The 23,299-nt window shown below is 37.7% G+C and overlaps 3 protein-coding genes across 5 annotated transcripts; all 3 read left to right on the forward strand.

The window, feature by feature from the left end:
• The first annotated feature begins 7,459 nt into the window (after positions 1-7,459).
• On the forward strand, positions 7,460-13,800 carry LOC135837195 (sialin-like). Of its 2 annotated transcripts, XM_065352388.1 has the most exons (10): positions 7,468-8,579; positions 8,659-8,833; positions 8,928-9,158; positions 9,250-9,424; positions 9,557-9,687; positions 9,813-9,933; positions 10,045-10,175; positions 12,756-12,898; positions 12,983-13,103; positions 13,252-13,800. In XM_065352388.1, exons 1-10 carry the CDS (start codon positions 8,521-8,523, stop codon positions 13,417-13,419), a joined length of 1,455 nt encoding a protein of 484 aa, XP_065208460.1. In that variant the 5' UTR covers positions 7,468-8,520; the 3' UTR covers positions 13,420-13,800. The 2 variants fall into 2 exon arrangements, with proteins under 2 accessions (XP_065208461.1, XP_065208460.1); XM_065352389.1 differs by lacking the exon at positions 13,252-13,800 and having other exon boundaries at positions 7,460-8,579; positions 12,756-12,902.
• Positions 13,801-14,108: 308 nt separating this feature from the next.
• Positions 14,109-18,154, forward strand: LOC135837193 (vesicular glutamate transporter 2-like). Of its 2 annotated transcripts, none has more exons than XM_065352386.1 (10): positions 14,109-14,475; positions 14,572-14,752; positions 16,298-16,528; positions 16,613-16,787; positions 16,886-17,019; positions 17,097-17,217; positions 17,318-17,451; positions 17,524-17,678; positions 17,751-17,871; positions 17,966-18,154. In XM_065352386.1, exons 1-10 carry the CDS (start codon positions 14,405-14,407, stop codon positions 18,137-18,139), a joined length of 1,497 nt encoding a protein of 498 aa, XP_065208458.1. In that variant the 5' UTR covers positions 14,109-14,404; the 3' UTR covers positions 18,140-18,154. The 2 variants fall into 2 exon arrangements, with proteins under 2 accessions (XP_065208458.1, XP_065208459.1); XM_065352387.1 differs by having other exon boundaries at positions 14,111-14,475; positions 17,536-17,678.
• A 1,799-nt stretch (positions 18,155-19,953) lies between these two features.
• LOC135837196 (sialin-like) lies at positions 19,954-22,509 on the forward strand. Its single transcript, XM_065352390.1, has 10 exons — positions 19,954-20,142; positions 20,220-20,394; positions 20,490-20,720; positions 20,806-20,980; positions 21,064-21,197; positions 21,281-21,401; positions 21,468-21,601; positions 21,717-21,859; positions 22,021-22,141; positions 22,240-22,509. Exons 1-10 carry the CDS (start codon positions 20,051-20,053, stop codon positions 22,414-22,416), a joined length of 1,503 nt encoding a protein of 500 aa, XP_065208462.1. The 5' UTR covers positions 19,954-20,050; the 3' UTR covers positions 22,417-22,509.
• The last annotated feature ends 790 nt before the right edge of the window (positions 22,510-23,299 follow it).

Genomic DNA, 23,299 nt, shown 5'->3' on the forward strand with positions numbered 1-23,299 from the left:
CAGTTCCAAATGAAACTATGCGAGATCCTGCGTCGAGCTATGCTATTTCAAACTTTTTAGTCACCACTGCCAGCTTGAAAAAATTGTAAGTTTTCGGCTATTTTTTTCATTTTTTGAAATTGACAGAAATTTATCAAATATGCCACCATTGCGTTCCAAAACAATTTTCCATTTTCAGGATCTATATCTTTCAATATTTTCAGTAAATTAATGCGAAATATTTCCGAGAAAAAAAATTTCAAAATAGGTAGTACGAATTTATCCAAAAACGAGCGATTTGAATTTGAAAATTTCCAATCGCTCAATAGAACTCTAAAAGTAGTCTTGGATTTAGACCACATTAGCATAGATCTCAAATACTTGCATTTGAACAGGGTTAATTTGCCCTTGCTCAAAACAAGCTGGGTAGCGAACAAAAGCGAAAAAAAAACACGAGTTTTTCACAAATGCCCCCTAATTGAGGGGGTCCATTTCTCCATCCAGAGGCATCTTCAGAGTTGAAAAATTTTCTGAGTATCTTTGTACTCGAAATGAAGGTCTCTGCTGAATTTGGTCCAAATTTGTCCTTTTTTTTTGAGCGATATAGCTCTAAACATAAACTGCTTAAAAATTTCCAATTTAATAGGTACAAAAAAAGGGGTAAATTATTGAATCGTGGATATTCTGCGAAATTCTAAAACTATCGACGATAGGAAATATAGGTACAGATGGCATGCTAACATCTAGTGATACTTGAGTAAAATACCTAGTGATTCATTGAGTTTGTGTTCGATGAAGGTCGAGTAGCTATCGACAAGTGCCACATGATGTTCTGAAAATGCCCATAAAATACATACATAATCATGTTAAAATCTGATATTTTTCATTTGGTCTTGTATCATTTTTCAAATCCAAGTTCAAGGTCATATCAAATTATGAAAATAACTATTAGGTAAGTATATTTGAGAATACCCAAGTATTCAAGTGCATATGAGAGAAAATAAACGCAATGTGCATTACAAAATTTCTTTGAAAATAGCTGCAGGTAAGTATCTGCCTACCTACCTACCTAATTAAGTTACCTACTTTCTAAAATGAAAAAAACTGCCAACAAAAATTGGGGGGAAAATCATGCAGCTTTCTTCAGTCATAATTTTAGGTTCATTGGCATGAAGTAGGTATATTCTTATCTAACAACTTTAAAAATTCAATTAAACTAATTCTGAGCAATATTTTATAAACATCTAAAATTTTTCTCATGCATAGCAAAACACAAAATTAACACGATTAAATAACGACAAATCACGAACGATAAGAAATCCGCATTCTCTTGAACCATCGAATCAAGTACCCACCTATGTGTAGGTACATTACGTCTGTCTGATAACACCAGTAAGTAATATTTTTTAACACAAGCACCGAAACCCTACTAACGTACATACGTACGTATTCTGCGAAAGAATATTATTCAAGGAACCTTGAACTCGGTAGTGAAAACCCCAGCTTTCGATACAAAATATTTTTTTTTTTTTTTTTTTAAAAAAAAGGGTTTATTTTGAATAATATTTACATCTTATAATTACTTATCCCTGCGGTGAGGGGGCGGGGCCTAAGCCCCGCCCCTTCCGCAGGAATAATACCAGTACAATCTTAAGTTTAAGGGGAGGGTGATGTGAATTCTAATGCTAAATGACAAACTTACAATTAGTACTAAAATTTAGCTATAAAAACTATGTACAACTTAAAACTAAGCCAAGATTGGGAGTGTTTCAATTTTGCTTAAAAACTAGGAGGGGGAGGGGACGGTTCGGCCACCCAGTGGTCCTGGAGCCGCGGTGAGTGGGGGGCCCCAGTTTTGGTTGGGACTGCTGACCCACCCCCCCAGCACCAGGCCAAAGGCCCGGAGCTCCTAGGCAGTATCCCAGAATCGCTCCCACCACTTTGGGGTTGAGGGATTGGTCACCCTAGGATGTAGCCCATTCCCCCCTTCCGCGGATTTGGAGCGACCCCCGACCCGTCTCCCATTTAGGGGTAGGCCTAGGAGGTCTCCGGGCACCACTGTACCCTTAACTACCTCAGATAGAGATCTCCTAGAGCAGGATTGTCCAGAAGGATATTATTTCTTATGTGTGAAAGTGGGAACACTCGGTCCCACCTTACATAGTGGATAAAGTTGAAGTAATTTGGAATGCTGAGGATGGACACATACCATAGGTTTCTTCCATCCTTCAGCTTTAGGGTAGTGCTAAATATACATACATTGTACTATATAGATTAAGTTAAATAAGATATATTTGGGGAGAATAGTTGCTAATTTATTACACTGTTATAATGGTCTATTTACAAGTGCTATTAATTTGTTTTAGAGCGGGTGTTGGGGGAGGTCCAGTTACATACCTTGATGTTGATAGGTATCTCCCTGAACTCTCTTACGATGATTGGCCGTACCTGGCCCCAGTCAAGCTGGTCCAGCCCACATCCAATCCGTGGGATAGCGAGTTTTTTTATTTTTCTTCTGGTACATTCCCTGGCAAGATTTTGGATGCCAAGGGAGAAGTCCTTATATGTTGGTTTGTCATAGCAATGGATTTTTGTAACGACACAGAATATTATATAATGTCCCTGGCTCACTGTTCCTTCGACTTTCCGCTTTAGAGTTGCCACTTCCCCCACATTGTGTGGTTGGGTCAGCAGCATCTCTCTGCCTCCAAAGTGGCGGACGAAGTCCCTCGCTATCCCAGCGGACATTCTGAGGTCTTGGCTGACACAGTGTGCCAGTGCAAAGGAGGGTCCCTGTAGAAATATGTCTTCGTTGGCTTCCTCCAGCGTGAGTAGGCCGTTGGACTCGACCGCTGTTAAAGCCATATTTCCCAAGCTTCTTCTCCTCATTACTTCTGCAGCAGAGGCGATGAGTCTGGTCTCGACATCACGAGGTGTTGGTTCGTGCATGTCAAGGTATTGTTCATATGGGAGAAGGTCCCCCACACTGGCAGCACTGACTGGGGCGTAAAAGCGCTCTTGGATTCCGCGGAGCACCAGGTACTGCATAGCTGGTATGTAGACGTGGTCACTGAATATCAGGGAGTATGGATGATCCAGGCCTCCTTGAGTGAGCAACTGTCTCTGGGCTGTTGAGATTATCCTCCTGGGTTCAGCCTCCTTTGAGGCCTCTTCCCAGTGCTGGTACGCCACAGAAGTGGAGAGCTCAGTGCTACTCTTTCTGGGAGTTGGGGGGAAGGTGGTTCTTAGGAATATTATTCGTCGGTTTACATCCTCCAAGATGTGTCTGTTTACATATGGTCCCATTGGTATGTAGTTTGATAGGGGTTTTTTGATGCCCAGCTTCTCCCCAATGGAGAAGGTTGAATGATCTTGTTTTGGTGTTTCCTCAGCTACAGAGCTTGGAGTCACACCTCCGTGGATGAACTGTATTCTGTTTTTGTGACTCTCAAAGGCGTCTGCTACCTGCTTAGCTTTCAGCGATGTTTTGTTAAAGTTGATTGGTGGATGCACCTTGCTGATAGGTACCTGGATCAGATTTGGGGAGCACTGGACCTCAAAGCTGCTTATGTAGTCCATTCTATGTTGTTGAGTTGTTGGTGTGGGAGTTAATGGTGAGAAGTTGTAAGGTTGAAAGCCTGGGCTGTTCCAACCATTGTACACTGGTATTGATGTGCTGTGTCCCTCAACTGGACTGGTGTGTACAACAGGAATATTATATCTTCCCGTTCCCAGTGTTGTGCTAATGTTGTTTGCAGGTGGACTTTTACAGTTTTGGATGACATGGCCATGTTGGGCAGTGGTTGTTGATGTTGTTGTAGTTGTGTTGGCAGAAGAATATAGTATGTTGTGTCCAGGGTGTGGCATTGCTGTAGTATGTTGGAAAGGGGAGTTGGATACCATGATTCTCTTCCTAGGGGATGAGGTTGGTGAAGAAAGTGGGCCAAGTATGTGGTCTGTTTGCTGCAGGATTGGGTTAATAGGTTGCACCATTGGACTGAATTTGGGTAGATTAACTGCTGTGAAGTTTCTCCTTGCAGCTAGCCATTCGTTTTCAAACCCTGGTGAATGATGCTGGTGACATCCTTGTGAGTCCTCCGAACTAATGCAGGATTCAGTTGGATGTTGTGTGACTGGGCTGCTGGAGACCTCTTGGTTCCTCTTGTATACCTCTCTAGCTATCAGTACTGTTCTAGGCACAAGTTTCAGTGCTAATGGTGAGTAGGTAGGTGAGCTTGTTGCTACGTTGTTTTTATTGATGGTTTCTGGTACTTGTGTTAGTTGTGTTTGGTGCATAGAGACTGGTGATGGTGACTGCAGGTGCATTGGTATTGGTGTGCTGGTAATACTGGTAGCAGGAGGTAGTTCTTGTGGACTATATAGTGTGGTTATAGGTGATGGATTGTCCACATCTGACGTTCCCTCAGTATCTGTGGTAGATTTGTCAGCTATAGCTTTGATGGAGTCCCGGATGTGGAAGAGTTCTTTGATGAGTTGATTCAGATTTTGTAAGTTAGTGGGAGTGACATCAAGCATTTCTACTGGGTACCGTTCCCTGATCTCAGCAATTTGGGTATTTGTACATTCAGTGATGAGGTGTTGTGGACTCTGTAGATTACCGCATACACAGAGGTTACTCCTTATTATCTTGAATCTCTTCAAGTAATTGGCGAAGAAACCATGGCCTGTAAGGGCCTGGGTTAGGAAGAAGCTTGGTTTGAGATGTGCACAGCTACCTTCCATTCTCTCAGCTATATTAGGAATCCATTCATGAGTGACTCTTCCAGTTGTAGCCAAATCCCAGCGGCTCTGCCACATCTGGTAAGCCATTGAGGTGAGTTCATTATCCAGCTGACGCCTTGAGAATGATCTGTTTTGCATTATATAGGCATTTTTGGTCCTATTGGAATCTTTGTGCAGTAAGGTAATGGGTCCTGTGTCTAGGTTTGGAGCTTGAGTGCAATACCCTATGTCGGCGGCTCTTCTAAGGGCCATTTTTGCTATTGCCAGGTCAAGTGGGAGCATCCCAGCAATAACAGAGGCTGCAGTATCAGACACTGTCCGGTAAGCTGAGATAATCTTCAGGTTTGTTGCTCTCTGAGTTTTGCGGATTTTTTCTAGAACGCATGTGTACTTCAGGGCTGGCAGAGTGATTGCTGACCCATAATACCAGAGTGAGTTGATCAGCCCCTGCGACATGATTTTCCTTGCTTCATAACCATAGCCGTAGGTGCGTCCAAACAATCTATTTATAATGTTGAGTGACAATTGAGATTTCTTGTGTATGTTAGTGAAGTGTGGTATAAAGGTGAGTTTTTGATCAATTATCACTCCCAGGTACTTGATTTCCCTAGAGGTGGTGACTAGCTGACCATTTACTGTTACTATAGGCTCAGTGTGGTGCTTCCTAGTACAAACCATCACCTGAGTTTTTGCAGCATTTAGGCTTAGACCAAGATTACTCAGCATGACAGTGAGTTGGGTGATGGCAGTTCTGGCATTCTGTTCCAGGGTACTGATATTCTTGGCTCCAAATACAAAAAGCAAGTCATCAGCAAAGCCAATTGACCTGCAGCCCCGAAACATGAATTTGAGTACTACATTGTAGATGATGACCCATAAAAGGGGGCCCAGGTTAGACCCCTGGGGGCACCCCTTGGTTACCTTGGCCTTAAATGTTTTACCATTGTACTGGTACTGCACTGTCCTGTCTTTTAGATATTCAACTAGCATCCAGATTAGTATTGGATGTATACCATGATCAATAAGTGCATCAATTATCACCTGATGAGGTATGGAATCAAAGGCCTTGGCAACATCAAAGCTTATAGTCATAGCTATGTCTCCATTAGCCTGTATAGATTCAATTTCAGTTATTAGTTTTGCCAGGGCATGGTCTGTTGAGAGCCCAGGCTGAAATCCATATTGGTTAGGAGCAATGAGGCTATTACTAGATAGGTATTTAAAAATTCTTTTGTATATTAGTTTCTCTAGTATTTTCGATGTGGTTTTCAACAAGCATATTGGCCTGTATCCTGCAGGATCATCTGGGTCCTTTCCAGGTTTTTGGAGGACAACTAGTTTAGCCACCTTCCAAGCAGCCGGAAAATATGCCCTTTTCAGACAGGAGGTAAACAGATTGGTGACCTGTTCTTTATTATGGCGAAAAATGATTTTCATTACTTTGTTGTCAACATTGTCCACTCCAGGGGCCTTACCATCTTTCAAATTGCGGATGATTTCCTCAATTTCTTCAGTAGTAGGCTCTTCAAAGTCATGTTGTTGAGGGTATCCAAGCATGTTATGGATATCCTTGTTTGTATTAATGTGTTGGTGCAGGTTAGCAGTATCTACAGGGTGCCCATCTTGAGGGAAGAGGTGGTGGAGGAGGAAGTTCACATTTTCATTATCAGTTTTTGCATTAGAGTTGCGTAGTAGCGGTATTGTTCTACTGTTATTACTTGTTGCAATTTTTAGTATCTTATAGGGTTTTCCCCATGCCTGGTTGGTTGTTATGAACGTTCGCCAAGCTTTACGCTTGGCTCCTGCTATTTCGTAGGTATATTTGCGCTCTATAGCTCTGAATTCTTCATAGCATAGCTCATACTGGATTGACTCAGGTGGGATGGAGCGGAGGCGTTTGACAAGGTCATTTTTGGATTGCTTAATTTTCTCCAGGTCACTATTCCACCAAGGAAGAGGGGAGTCCTTTGAGGAGATTTTTGCCATTTCTTTCAGATTACTAACCAGCTCTTCAAAGTGTTGGATAAACTGGTCTATTTCTTCCCTACCACAATCTAGATCCACGCTTGGTAGGGGATTGGCTAGGATTGCCTCCTCGATCATATCATAATCATAGATGTATTTGTCTTCTCCCACACAGTAGGTAGGTTGTACAGTGACTTCAAAGGTGATGAGTTGGTGATCTCTAGGAGCTGTAGGTACTACTTTCCAGTCTCTCACCCTACTTATCATATAGTCTGAGACTATTGTATAGTCCAGTATTGATTTATACTCCCTTCTAACAAAGGTTGGAGTATCATCATTTAGTATGGTGAGGTTAGACGATATTATAAAATCGTCAAATAATTCATCTCTCTCTCTAATAGCATGGTGCCTATAGAAATATAGTAGAGACGAATAGGTATTAAAATCACCCATCATAATAAGTTTATCATTTTGCTTTCTCAGCGCAATAGTTTTCAGTACCTGTGTTATTCTATTAATGGGCTTATTAGGCGAGGCGTATACAGAGACATACGTCACACCAGCTATTTCAATTTCAACGATGCCGCCGACACTATGGAATGTCTGTGTCAGCGGAATGTTTTTTTTAACAAGCATACATGCACTGCCACTACATATGCTTCGATAGTTGTCTGATAAGATAGGAATTTTATTATTACATGTGTATGGCTCGGACATCGCAATCACGTCAATATTTCCTTCTTTAATTATATCAGCTATTGTGGAGAGATATTTCTGGTTGTTACCTATATTTATCTGGGCTATTTTTGTGTTTGAGTTTTTCTTTTGATATGCCATTCTACTCATATTGGATGGTTTTAGAAACTGCATTGAGATGATTAATTAGGCAGGTACAATTCTTACTATGAGTATCATGATTGGTGTCCAAGGGGGTGGCTGAGGGATTTTTTTGGTTCACACGAGCACAGTTTAGGCAGGTTCCAGCTTCCTTAGTTACTGCAGGATTTCTGCAGTATTTTTTAAGATGGCCATACTGATGGCATTGAGTGCATTTGATTAGAGGTATATTATTAGCAACTGGACAGACTGCCCAACTGTCTCCCCCTATCAATATCTTCTCATGGGTACCCACTAAAAGCTGCCATGCTGCAGGGGTTACCACAGCAGTTGCAAAAATCCCAGAGTTTGGATCGTCATGCCTATACCTCATAACTTTGGTGTGCTGAGGGTTGCAGCCAGTACTATTAACTATTGCTTGCTCAATTTCGTGGACTGTGCATAATTTTGGCAGGCGGTGGATCACTATTTCTGGATTCCTTTTTTCCTTTTTTAAGATAGGGGTGAGATTTTGCTGCAGCTTTTGCTGTACATTTTTGAGTTTTGACTGGTCCTGGCATGCAATAAGTACTCCACCTCCAGGTAGGGGCTTTGCGAAAGTTACCCCATCAGTGTAGGGGTTGATAGCATTTTTCACTAGCTGGAATCCATCTTGGCCTGTAATTTTGGGCTTTAAGACCATAGTGTTATAGTTGGGTTTGGTGGGAGTTTTGGGTACCATTTCTGGGTTTTGCTGCTTGAGCTGATGCATTTGAACTGGTTTTTTTATTACAGCTGCATAGGTAGTAGGCCTTTTCGGAGGTAGCTGTGGAGTATGTGAGAAGGTTAGCTTGGGTAGCTGGTTAGATACAGAGCTGTTTGGAAGCTGTGTGCGGCTGCCTGCAGCCTTTTCGGCGAGCTTAGCCGCAGCCTCCTTGATTTGGGTTTTCACGGAGAAGACGTCAACTAGGTTGCATTATGAGAATCAGATGTTCATCTTAACACCAGTATTACAGAATGAATCCGAAAGTGAACAATCAAAGCATACAGCTCGAAGTCCAGCAAGAAAAATTACTGTAAGTAATTCACGTGTACCATTATCCACTTGAAAAATCTGTCAAGGGTAATAATAATTTTCATTTTTATTATTTACAGAACTCCCCCAGCATCCCAACCATCTCCGTTATGGTTCTCGAAAAGATTTTTTGTCGCTGTAATGTTGGCCGTATGCCATTTAAATTCAAGTTTCAGTCGATTCAACATCAGTATCGCTCTTGTTGAAATGACATACTCCAAGCAAATAAAAAATGGAAATTTAACCGAAACTCAGGTAAGACATTTTAGCAAAATATTCACTCTAAACGAATTTCTCACGTTTGGGCGATTGGTCATATTTTTAATTAATATTAAGGGGTGTATTTCAGCTCCCAGAATTCGACTGGGATGCCAACATCAAGGGATTAATCCTGAGCATTTTTTATTACGGAGGATTAGTGTCATTTTTAGGCAGTTACTTTGTCAGCAAAATAGGAGGAGCGAATTGCTGCGCGTTAACCATGATGTCGTCAGGGATCATCACTTTATTCCATCCTATCAGCCTACAGTACAGTTTTTTTTTATTTTTAGTGTGTCGATTCGTAGTTGGAATCTCAGAGGTAAGTAAGTAGCTTAATGATAAAATTTATCATGCTTCATTATCAGTTTCACCTATTTAATCTCAGACAACAATAATTCTTTCAAACATAGAGTTTATTAGTGGTAAGCATTTTTGAAGTATCTTCGCAATGGACTCCTAAAAATGAAAGATCTCAACTCGTATCCATTTCCACCACCGGAGTTAACATAGGATTAGCCATTGTACATGGAGTATGTGCTTTTGTGGCGTTTAATTGGGGTTGGCGAATGATATTTTACGTCACAGGTAAAATGATATTTTCTCGTTTCTACATTCATCTTTAAAAAATCATTTTCTCATGGGAAATCCGTGAAAGTAAAAGTAAACAAGGTGATAGCACACGGGAATTGCCTATAATTGAATAATTATCTGTCATAGGAAGTATATCATTGATTACATCATCTGTTTGCTTCATTTTGATGAAGAACCGACCTTCGGATGATAAACGTATATCAAAACGAGAACTTAGCTACATACAAGAGAGAATTACAACTGTACCCCCCAAAAAAGTAAAAAACTGATAGCTTTGTTTAGTAATTTTTGAGATCTATACAAAAAGAAAAAAGGAAAAAAAGGCAATAGATCCACAAACGATAATTTACTTTAAGACTTATAATTTGGATGTCACCTTTAGGTGAGGCACCCTTACATGAAAATTATATCATCAGCAGCAGTTTGGGCACTTCTTGTGGTCAAGTTTGCTGTGGTAACTGGAATGACTTTTATAAGTACTTTTCTTCCAATGTATGTCAAAGGTAAGAAAGAATGCATAGAAATCATAAATCATATGTAGCCCTACGTTTTTTGAAAATTTTTTCACTACAGGGGTAAGTCCATGAAAAAATTAATTGGTCTTATAATTTCAGATATAACCCATAAAGATATCAATGAAGTGGGGATAATATCATCCTTGCCAAATATTCTCAACATTTTCATGCTTCCAGTTTGGGGAATACTGCTGGATTATGGGAAAAGTATCAATATTTCAGTAACTCTGGTAACAAAATACCGATTGCTTCCTTTTATAAAATTATTATAATGTATCATATCATTAAAGAAACTCCACACACTTGAAAAATAATGGATTTTCAAACATTTATGGGATATGTTTGGTGATTATAGGGTGGACTGAATCAAACTTTTTATATTTTATTTTTTGGAAAATAGGTCGAGGAAGTTATGGGGGTCCTCAAAAGATTGCAATGAAAGTTTTGGATCCCTAACTCTAAGCTTCACTTTTCTATCAAAGTTTCAAATTCTAAAATTTACATTAAAAATCAACAAAAAACTAACATTGAAAGTATCGATCAGATTTGTGGTATCTGTACTTTGAGACAGAATCAGAGGGAGGGCTCGAATGCCTCAGAAAAATTTTAATTGGCATTTGAGCAATTTTAGAACATTTCTAACATCACACCCAGTCCGGCATATGACAATAGGAGTAATTGCCCCCCCCCCGCCGATCCTCCGGGATAACTTTTTTCTTAAAGAGGACATCCTAAGGAACATTTTAAAACAAACTTACCAAAAAAAAAGTTGGCCTTACTTACAAAATGGGTACCATTTTGATTGACAGGTCAGCCGAAATCGCAGATTTTGCGTTTTAACATAGGACTTGCACGAACTTTTTCAAACTTTACAAAGGTAGATCGAAAGATCATGCAAAAATTTATCACCTGTCAAAATTTCAAGTGCTAAAGTGCGTTTTTCGATTTTTGGTGAATTTTTGAAAATCCAATTTAGGCCAAAAATGAGGGAAAAAATCAAAATTTTACCAAATTGACCAAGAAAGCTGAAATTTGGGATATACCCTATTTTCGACATGCCAAATCGATTGGAAACGGTTTCAACCCGTTTTGAGCAGTTCTGGAGCCTCCAGCAGATTTTTGAAACTCGAAATTTCATCAAATTGTAGTTGTAAAGCTGAAATTTATTCTAAAAACTAATTTCAATACGCTACGAAGTTCTGCAGGTGAATTTCAAGTCATTTGGATCATCCAGCGACTTTTTGAAAATTCCTGAAGCCTTCAGCAGATTTTTGATACTTTAAATTTTCACAAAATTTCATCAAATGGAGATGGAAATCTGAAATTTATTCTACACTCCAATTTTAACACAGTCTGAAGACGACTTCAGGTGGGTTCAAGTCATTTTAGGCCCTTCAGCAACTTTTTTGAAAATTACTGGAGCCTCCAGTAGTTTTTTGAAACTTGAAATTTCCTCAACATTAATTTATCAAATGGAATTGGCAAGCTGAAATTTACTTCGCAGACTACATGGTGGTTTCAAATGGTTTTGAAGCTTCCAGCTACTTTTAGAAAATGTTAATTTTCCAAAAAAACGTCATACATTACAACCTTTCAAAAAATTGCTGGAGGCTCCAAAACGACTTGAAATTCACCAGCAGTCAACTTCGTAGTAAATTGAAATTAGTTTGCAGAATGAATATCGACTCTCCATCTTAGTTTGATGATATTTTGGGGAAATTTCAAGTTTCAAAAATCTACTGGAGGCTCCAGTAATTTTCAAAGAAGTCGTTGGATGCTCTAAAATGACTTGAAATACACCAGAAGTCGTTTTCAGAGGGCGTTAAAATTGGAGTGTAGAGTAAATTTCAGATTTCCATCTCCATTTGATGAAATTTTGTGAAAATTAGAAGCTTCAAAAATCTGCTGGAAGCCCTAAAATGACTTGAACCCACGTGAAGTCGTCTTCAGAGGGTGTTAAAATTGGAGTATAGAGTAAATTTCAGATTTCCATCTCCAATTTGATGGAATTTTGGAGTAATTTCGAGTTTCAAAAATCTGCTGGAGGCTCCAGAACTGCTCAAAACGGGTTGAAACCGCTTCCAATCGATTTGGCATGTCGAAAATAGGGTATATCCCAAATTTCAGCTTTCTTGGTCAATTTGGTAAAATTTTGATTTTTCCCCTCATTTTTGGCCTAAATTCGATTTTCAAAAATTCACCAAAAATCGAAAAACGCACTTTAGCACTTGAAATTTTGACAGGTGATAAATTTTTGCATGATCTTGCGATCTACATTTGTAAAGTTTGAAAAAGTTCGTGCAAGTCCTATGTTGAAACGCAAAATCTGCGATTTCGGCTGACCTGTCAATCAAAATGGCCGCCATTTTGTAAGTAAGGCCAACTTTTTTTTTGGCAAGTTTGCTTTAAAATGTTCCTTAGGATGTCCCATTTAGGAAAAAAGTTATCCCGGAGGATCGGCGGGGGGGGGGGGGGGTGCAATTACTCCTATTGTCATATGCCAGACTAACCGACTTCTTCGACCCAAAATCCCAACAACAAACAAGGGCATAATTCAAGCCTCAATAGGTCCATTTGGGAGGATTTTTAAGCACCATGCAGAATTTTTCATAACGCGGTAGAAATTCAACTAAATCTATACAAGACAATTTTGGTACTGTTTTAAATTTATAGGTACCTACTTAGTTACATCAAAGAATATTAAACCCGGCAAATTTCCGTGGTGCATAAAAAATTAAAAATCATGGGTAATTTTAACGATTCGCAGTAAAATGGCGCAAATAATTGCAATAATATCTTGATGATTTCAGATGCACAAGATAATAATCGGAGGCTCGTTCATCTTGATCGGTGTTTTATTTGCGAGTGCAGCGTTGATTTCCAATTTTACAGTATCTATTATTTCTTTTCTGCTGATCCAGACGCTGCTTTTCCTCATAGGTTTGGTATCACAGTAGGTATTTTATACATTTTACATGAGTTTTTTACACCCACTGAATTAAAATTCAATTTTTGCATGATTTTTAAACCTGTGCAGGATAATTATCATTAGTATCGCACCAAACAGTAGCAGCATTATAGCAGGACTTTGCAGCGCTGTGCTTGCACTAAGTTGCATAGTAACTCGCAGTAGGATAGCCTCTATGACCACTTATCAAGTAAATACATACATAAGTACATACATACCAGATACCTATACCTACACCTATAGTTACCAACGTCATTCAGACATCCATTCAAATTACAAAAAATACAAGTAGACACAGAATAGGCCAAGATGAGCTGTAATAAAATAATTTTTTTCAGACTTTGGAGGAATGGAATAGCTGTTTTCTAATAATAGGTGGAGTTTCGTTGTTAGGAGGTGTGCTGTTCACGGTATGCGGGTCCAGCGAAGCTCAACCATGGGCATTCACATCGAATACTGGACAAGATGATCAAGAAAACCAGACGAACAAAAATTTGACAAATTAATGCCTCGCTTTTAAGAGTATAAAATAGGTAGTAGGTACATTATGCATGTAAATGATGAATTTTCGTCATCAATGGGTATGGAGAAAGCTTTTGAAAATGTATAATTTCAAAAAAACACGTGGTTTTTGGCAATTCTTTGATTTTTTTTTTGATTTTCGTATACAAATTCTTCCCAACTTTTTCCAATTCATCCCAACAATTTCCAACTTTTTGCCAACATTTTTCTGTCGGGGGAGGGAGGCTCTCGTTCGGCACGTGTCTGCTAGATTGATACCAAGAATTTAGAATTTATGTTACATAATTATGAATGTGTATGTAAACTATAGGTAGAATATTCTTCTACTTTACTCGTATAATGAAAAGTAAACTTTTGAAGCATGATTACTTATTAGTTTTTTTTTTTCATTTTTAAACGTTCTCTGGAATCGGGAAGCAATCTGGCAAACTAATGGTCGATAGAACTCTCAATTTATTCGCCAACCAATCATACTCGCCTTCCCTATTGGTAATTTAATCTGCCAAGTGCCTACTTCACATAATCGAACCAGGCGGGTAAAGCACACAGTACAGGTCACTTTATCGTTTACAGCGAGAATATCAACTTTATGGCATCAATTTAATTATCAATTAACACCTGACGTTAACAGTTTATTTTATGAGAATATGGTATAGGTAACTTTTATCAGCTTGACAAACACGATTTTAAAAAGATTATAAATGACTGAAGTGGTTCTACTTTGTCTCCATACAACACGTTAACACAAATGAAATACTAGAGACGTACAATCGTAGGCAGTATGAAAAGTCACGTGATGGCAATGTCACCGTTAGTGTCAATACGTTCCATATCTGAGGTGAGCCGAGCCGAGATAATTAAACTAGGGAAACTTTCAATTTTTTTTTACCAAGTAACATCGTCAAAAATGTCGCTTTGACCAAAAAGTAACTCGTCAAGTTGGAGTGAATTCAAATTCGAGCATTCAAAATGGAACGGGACAAAACCAATCCTGAAGATGATGCCTTCAACGTTGCCTTTCTGGATACCAAAAATCAACAGTAGGTACCAACTATTTAAATGACTACGCTTATTTTACACATAATTCGGGTAAATAGGCACTGATCAACCGATTTTTTTTTTCAATCTTTTAATAGAAACAGAAAAGACGCGAGAGTGGAAAAATCACCTTTATTTTTCTCCAAGAGGTTGCTCATCAGCATATTACTATTTTTATGGAATACTGTCATTTGGGTGATAAGAAACAATATCAATGTAGCTGTTGTCGAAATGACGTCTAATAAAACAGTTCTTCAAGGAAATCTGACCACAGCATCGGTAAGTAGCGAATACTATTTGAATTGAAAGTATGGCAATCAGACCTATTTTGATTTTATTAATTTCTTTTTACCAAGTTTGAACCACCAGATCACAAAAACTTGTAAAATCATCTTCAATTGGTCGTTGGTCTAATTCAAACATTTCATGATCAATTAATCGGTTTCGACAGTTGGAAAAGTCACTGATGACGTCAGTTTAGATTCACAAGTTCATTAAGTTTTGAAAAAGTCTGAAATTGAATTATTTATCTTGCAAAACTGGTTTGTTTAAAATTGTTTGAAACAACATTTTACACACCTAAAATAGAGTTGCATTAAAAAAAATTTAAAAAAACGTTTGAAACTTTCTACACTTATGTTTGAAAGATTTTTTTTCAGAAAAAACGTTTTTTTTTTCAGCTCTGTTATTTAGACAGACAACTTTTAAAAACAACCTCTAAATAAAAATTTGAATTTTAAATTCAGCCCCTTCATTGGAAACTGAAAATGATTCAATTTTTCATCTAAAAAAAGAATATGCTACAATATTTGTGAAATTAGTGGTTGAATTTCAGTTTAGGATGGTCAAGAAATTCCAAAAAATTTGATTTGTGGGCACATCTCGACGCCTTTTGATGCCTCAAATTAGTTCAAGTTTTGGATCTGAGGTTAAAATGCAATTTAGAGAAAAAAAAACATTTTTACAAAAAATTCATGCTGAACTTAGGAAATTCTCCTCCAAATTTGGGGCTCTTGAAGTTTTTTTCTCCAAAATACTCAGCAATGAGAGCTTTAGATTTAAAAAAAGAAATAGCTTTCCAGCTTCAAATAAAAAGCTGAATGAAAATCAACAGAACTTTGTCTTCTTCGCCTTCAATTTTTGTTTTTATGGAGTACGTACTCCCATCAATGGAGACCACAGGGTTCGAATGTTTACTAAATGCCAAGGAGGATACTGCATACTGAAACATGGTGTTATATTTCAGTTTTAAAAACTCTGAAGAAGAAAAGGTCCTAAAATTCCAAAAATTTGTTTTTTGGGGAATATCTCGGCCCCTATGGAACGAAATTAAATCAAATTTTGAGTTTCCAGTTGAAATGCATTTCCAAATTTTTTAAATGCTGATTTATAGGACCTCTGTCTCCAAATTTGTGCCCTTTAAAATCGAAATTCGAACTTCGCAATGTTTTTCCTGTAAAATACTCATGGAGAGATTTCGATTAAGGCAACGAAATCAGACAATCCAATTCAAAAATGGAGACTTTGAACTCTAAAGGTGGGAAAGGTCCAAGTCTCCTCCCATAACATGGGTATTGGGTAACATTTGAAGGTACCTACATCAAATTATTGATCATTGGAAAGCATTATATTCAAACATGAGCTCATAATTTTCCAATTTTCAACTTATCCATTGTACCCTCGTTGAAAAAAATCAAAATTGAATAAAATCAGCAATGATAATGACTCGAGGTAGGTACCTAAACAGAATTGCATGCTTCTAAGGATGTTGAAGTGGAATTAAAAATAGGTCTGATCCTTTTGATACTTGAAAATATTTTTCAGCTCCCAGAATTTCAATGGGATTCCAAAACGATCAGTTTAGTTCTCGGTCTCATACATTGCGGAGGTCTATTGTCATTCACGAGCGGATTCGTGATATCCAAACTAGGAGGATCGATGAGCTGCACTTTATCTATGATAATATGTGGTATTACAACGTTTCTGTATCCGATCTGTTTACGATACAATTTCCATCTATTTTTAGTTTTTCGTCTGGTTACTGGAGTATTCTTCGTAAGTGATTTTTCATTTCTAAATAAACAATGAGTTACTTAGGTACATTTTCGCTGACCATATGCTTCAATTGATTGGAATTAGAGTCTGTACATCTCGTGTTTCTCTGAAATATTCGCAAGATGGATACCAAAAAGCGAACGATCGATGCTGATGACGTTCTGTTATGGTGGTTTTTACATAGGAGCAATAATCGTGTATCCTATTTGCGGTTCTATTGCCACTGAATGGGGATGGCCCATGGTATTTTACTCTACAGGTACCTACTACACCAATAATTGCAGCATTGAGAGATCTCACAGTCTCACATTCAATATTGCAATTTGCAAAAACATCTAAATATTTTTCACATGGCAGGTTCTATTTGTACGATTATGGCGATTTTGTGTCCAACAATTTTGAAGAGTGATCCTTCCCAAGATAGATCCATCTCCAAGAAAGAACTTCTTTACATAATAGACGGTATTGAAACCAGCTCCAGCAAAAAACAAGTAAATTTTCAACTTCGAATTATTGTTTTCCCTTCGCATAATATTACTTAAGTATAGTCAATCGTGTGTTGGTACAGGTTGCATTTCCGTATAAAAGTATTCTAACATCTGCGCCTATTGGAGCACTTTGTATGGCAAACATTGCCACATTCTGTGGACTGACTTTCTTACTGGATTGCCTTCCTCTGTACATCAAAAGTAGGTACCTACGTACATGAATCAATTCACTCAAAATATCATCAATTCTACTCAAGTTATAAATTGGCTAAACGATTTTTTCGTTTCTCAACTGTCGCAGCTATCACCGGAAATAACACTGCCAATGTAGGGATGATTTCATCAATTCCTAGCATCGTTACTACGTTTATGTATTCATTCTCAGGGGTATTGATAGTATATTGGAAAAATAAAACCAATATTTCATCAACTTTGGTAACAATTTGACTATAATTTTTCAGATCAATTTTTTCTCTCATGTGCAGATAATGTAAGTTTTTAGCATAGCATATCTTTCAGATGTATAAAATATTAATGGGAGTCGCACTCATCACTCAAACGGCGTTGTTTTTGGCTCTTACACTTGTATCGAATTTCACTATCATCATGCTGATAATAGTTGCAATACGATTATTTACTCCATTCAATATTTTAATCGTGCAGTAAGTGAGATACATTTGATTAAGAGTACTCATTCACGAACAATTTTTCAAATAAAAATCTCACCTCTACAGACTGATCATAGTCGACATAGCGCCAGGCTACACCGGCATGATCTCAGGAATTGTAGCATTCTGCGGCTCATTCATCACCATATCAACACAAATGACCATCGGTCACATGACACCGAACCACGTAAGTCAACTTGGAAAAATCCCTCGTTTAAATTCAGAAAATTCTTCCACGTTGTTGAAATATAAGTATTTGATCTGCTATCGAACAATTTCAGAGTTTGGAGGAGTGGAATCGCTGCTTTGTTTTGATAGCCTGCTTGTTGGCAATTTGTTCCGCTATATTCACTTTGTTTGGATCCAGTGATCCTCAACCATGGTCATTATCAACCACGTTTAATGAAGAAAAAGGCAAATCTTTGCATACGAGTGTGAAATTAATTAAAAAATAAAATTTCCAAAGAACAGGAATCGCATTGTATTTTTTTTAACGATGTAAGAGGCGAGTAAAGTGACCAAAGATGAAGAGAAAAATGATTTGAACACAAATCACTAAGAGCAGCAAAATGTGAAATTTTACTCTTCTTAAGGGGGAAAAAGCTTGAATTCCAACTTTTAGAGTGAAAGTTCGAATTTTTAATTCAATGAAAAAACGATGAAGTAAAAATTCGAAACCAATTATTTGTTTACAATACATATTTTAAAAAGCTGTTCCATGAAGTAATTGATCACATAACTTTAGGGTAATGAATTTTGGTACCATATACCGACCTATTTTTGTACCCTGAACAGTGAACATGAATTTTTGGTGTTCCACCTGTCCCTAGTGAGCATTCTCTCCTATTTTGGATTTTAGCTCCCCTCCCAAGAGGTTTTTCAAAGCTTTTCCACCCCTACCTTCCCAAATTGCGGTCCTCTAGCCCAAAAATGGGGTCAATAAAAGTTGTTCCATGTAAAATTTCTCATCAGATGATCTATGAATCAAATTCGTCCCCGTAAGGAGGGTGGAGCTGGAATCAATCAACTATAGGGAGTTTTTGAATTGAGTCATAATCGGTACAGAATATATTACTTACACAGGGTGTCTAACAAAATTTCTCCGAAGAAATGCAGTACTTTTACAGTACCTTTTGCATTACCTCATTTTTTTTTATCCAGCTTACACCGACCCCCCCCCCCTCCTCAGAAAAAAATATTTTTGAACCGGTTGGAATTTGTCGATAAAATTTTTACAAGTATTAATTTAACAAGTGTTGCCATTTTTTGAGGTACCAAATGAACATTTTTTTTTTTTATTTTCACCAATTAATTCATTTTGAGGTTTTTAAAAATTTTAAATCAATGATTCTGAGAAAAAATACAGTACTTTTCAGGCAAAATGCAGTACTTTGCAGTACTTGCAGTACCGAGGATTTCAATGCAGTACTTTTACAGTACTTGCAGTACCTGCAGTACCTGTTAGACACCCTGTTACATCAATTTTGAGTTTTGACCTCACACAAGCGTAGGAAAATGAATAATGATCTCAAATTATTTGAGTGAGGATGCCCCCGACCCCCCTACCCTCTTTTTCATATCTATCTTGACTCATATTCGAAAAACCTCTATAATAAATTGACTCTGCCGGGGATTCGGAACGCACCCTCATTAAAATAATTCGAAGTCATAATTATTTTCCTACGCTTGTGTGAGGTCAAAACTCAAAATTGATGTACCTAAAGAAAATAAACCGTACCGATTATGACTCATATTCAAAAATTCCTTTATATTTGATCGATTTCAGCTCCATCCCCCTTAAGAGGACGAGATTGGTTCATAGATCATCTGATGGGAAATTTTACGTAGAATAACTTTCATTGACCCCCATTTTTGGGCTACGACCGCAATTTGAGGAGGCAGGGGTGAAAACCCTCTGAAAACACTCATTTGAGGGACTAAAATCCACAACAAGGAGGACGCTCACTGGGGACAGGTGGGGGGCACCAAAAATTCGTGTTCAGGGTATAAAACTACGTTAGTATACCAAAATTCAGGTTACCTCGGAGCGTTTCCCTCTTCAATGCTATAATTTTCTTAGACTTGTAGGTGATACTCTTCTTCGCCAGATATCATGTGCTTGAAACCGGAGAACAAATACTTAAGTACCTATGATAACTTTACATCTCATGTACTTGCAATAAAGTTATATTATCATTTATCACAACATGACGAAACGAATGACGTCATTGCTACATCCACTGTCACGATGAATTTAAATCCCACAACTGAGAACTTGATACCACTAAATTATTCCACCTCTCTAGAAAACCAGCACAATTTAACAAACCGGCAAAAAGTAAACTTGAAGTTATCAATCATTTAAAATGGATTCATGTGATGCCAGAGCCAAAGATGATGTACCCAACATGGACCATTCGTATTCCGGTACCATTGGCACCAAAAATAACGAAACACAGTAAGCTGACCACTATTTACTTAAATCATTCATGGACCAGCTTCAGAGAAAACTTATCATTCTGTTTTTCTTCCCAGGAGCTCTTCAGAAACTCAGAAAATTCCTTTGCTGTTTTCAAAAAGGTTAGCGATTGTTATGATACTTTTTGTGGGGAATATTACTGCATTTCTTATAAAATATAACGTGAATGTTGCTGTGATCGATATGACCTTCCAGAAGAGAGTTAAAATAGGGAACGTGACAGTAATACAAGTAGGTACCACATGTTTCACCATTTATACGTCTGTTGTATGCTATTGAAGTGATAAATGTAAATACATGGGCAAATATACTTGTCTTTTTCACAGCAACCAGAGTTTCTATGGAATTCCAAAACAATTGGAACGGTGATAAGCCTAACTGCATATGGAGCCCTATTAGCATTCATGAGCGGATTTGTGATATCCAAACTCGGTGCATCATTAAGCTGTGCTTTATCCATGATGATGTGTGGTATTACTACTTTATTGTACTCGATCGCTTTACACTACAACTTCTATTCATTTGTGGCGTGTCGTTTATTAACAGGCATATTCCTGGTGAGATATCTAGTATCGACAGTACATTCTCAAATAGTAGTCTATTGACTGTTTTCACTAATCGAGCTTCAACAATATTAAATAGGGCTTCTATTTCCCATCTTTTCTGGAAATATTTTCTCGTTGGGTACCACAATGTGAAAGAGTAAGTCTATTGGCATTCACCTACAACGGGCTCTCCGTAGGCTTAGCGCTCGTTCATCCTTTTTGTGGGTTTTTGGCTTTCAAATGGGGATGGCCCATGATATTTTATACTACAGGTAGGGCAAAGAAAAAACGATAAATACTGACTGCATTTACTACACAAATAAGGAACACTGATGAATTCTTTTCAATGACACAGGTTCCATAAGTTTAATAATGGCGTTGCTTTTCCTGACTTTGTTGAAAAATAGTCCATCAGAAGACAAGTCCATTTCCAAAAAAGAACTTTCATATATACTCGACGGATTAGAAACCAAAAACTCTACACAGAAAGTAAAGTTGATCATATCTATGTTTTGAAATCCCATCACCCTATAAGGCATCCATAATAACTAATGAGATACCGTCATTGATAGGTTGTTCATCCATACAGAAAAATTGCAACATCTTTGTCAATTTGGGCCCTGTGCATCGCATACTTTGTTCACATAAGTGTAATATGCTTTTTGGGGGATTGTCTCCCTTTATATATCAAAGGTAAGAACAAATCCAAAATGTTGTTCAATTTTCTGCGAACATAAATCGTTTTGAACAAAATTTCAGATATCACAGGAAAGAACATCAAAGATGTGGGGTTCATTACATCTGTTCCTAACATAGTAAACGTGTTTATGTTTTCACTCACTGGTTTCTTGTTCCAATATTGGAAAAATAACAGCAATATTTCATCAACTCGGGTAAATAAACGAAAAAAAAAAAAATAGTAAGATGCAGATACCAGATGGAAAGAAAAACACTGGTCGTTGGTCTTTTTGCAACTCATATCACTAATCTGATTTGTTTCCCACACAGATGAGTAAAATAGTAATGGCCTTCGGATTCATTATTGAGATGGTTTTGTTTTTGGCTCTTACAATGGTTTCAGATTTCGTTACAATAATGTTTATTCTCGTTGCTATGCGTTTCATTACACCACTCAACAGTTTGAATATACAGTGAGTAGGTAAAGGTATTTTTTGGGGTGATAATTCAGTTCATTTTCATATCTTGTTAAATCACATTCAGTGATTTAATTGATTCAATCACCGCAGCTTTTACTCCCGTCACGATCTATCATCCTACTAATTGAAATCTTGATTCCAATTGATACATTCAGATTGATCGTGATCAATATAGCTCCAGGTCATACAGGGATGATCGCTGGCATTGGTGAATTCTGTTCTCAACTAGCTAATATACTCACTCAAACTATTATTGGCTTCATGACTGTAAACAGAGTAAGTCATTACGAAAGAACTCTTGAGCTCATCAAAAGACTTTTCTTACATTAATTCACATTGGGTAAGTAGGTATCTAATAAATTAACATTTTCTAGAGCATGGAAGAATGGAATAGATGTTTTAATCTCATAGCTGGAATTTGTGCCTTCTCTACTGTTATATTTACTTTATTCGGATCCAGTGAAGCTCAAGGGTGGGCTTTAGAACCATCATCAAATCATAAAGATGATCGTAATTCTTCTTCCTCAAGCATAAGAACAATCACGAAGTGATATTCTGAAGAATGTCGAGCTCACAAAATGGAAACTGAAAACCTGTAGATCGCTCAAGCATTAATTTCATGATTTTAATAAATAAAAGTTCATTTCCAAGAAAGACCTATCAACATTTTGTTTAAAGCAATGACCTCAACTACATATCTTGTTTTCCTGAGAGGTTCAAAAAATCACGTTACTGAGAAGGTTGGTAAGTTCACTGTATCATAGGTACATAGAAAAACAACAAAAACAGAAAACAACGTTGCTCGTGCTTAAGCAGTTATTCATTTTTTTTGGTACAGTGCAGATATTCTAAAAATGAAAATTGAGACATAATTTAGAGGACTTTGGCTCGTCAGAAATCAACAAATTCGTTCACTTTCTGTAGGTTGTCATATGCAGAGGGTAGATGAGGACCCAAATAGTGGGGGGCCCGCGTAAGGATCACCTGCACCTGCACCCCCCCTGCCGATTCTCCGGGACAACTTTTTTCTTAACGGGGAAGTCCTAAGGAACATTTCTAGCCCTTGTCCTCAAAAAAAAGTGGCCCTACTTACAAAATGGCGGCCATTTTGATTGACAGGTCAGTCGAAATCGCAGGTTTTGCATTACAACATAGGACTTTCACGGAATTTTTTAAACCGCACAAAGGTAGATCGAAAGAGCAGACAAAAACTCATCACCTGTCAAAATTTCAAGTGCTAAAGTGCCTTTTTCGATTTTTGGTGAATTTTCAAAAATCAAATTTTGGCCAAAATGTGAGAAAAAAATCAAAATTTTACCAAATTGACCTAGAAATCTGAAATTTGGGATATATCCTATTTTTGACCTGCCAAATCGATTGGAAACGGTTTCAAACCGTTTTGAGCAGTTCTGGAGCCTCCAGCAGATTTTTGAA

This window comes from Planococcus citri, chromosome 2 (assembly GCF_950023065.1).
Source record: "Planococcus citri chromosome 2, ihPlaCitr1.1, whole genome shotgun sequence".
Lineage (NCBI taxonomy): Eukaryota > Metazoa > Arthropoda > Insecta > Hemiptera > Pseudococcidae > Planococcus > Planococcus citri.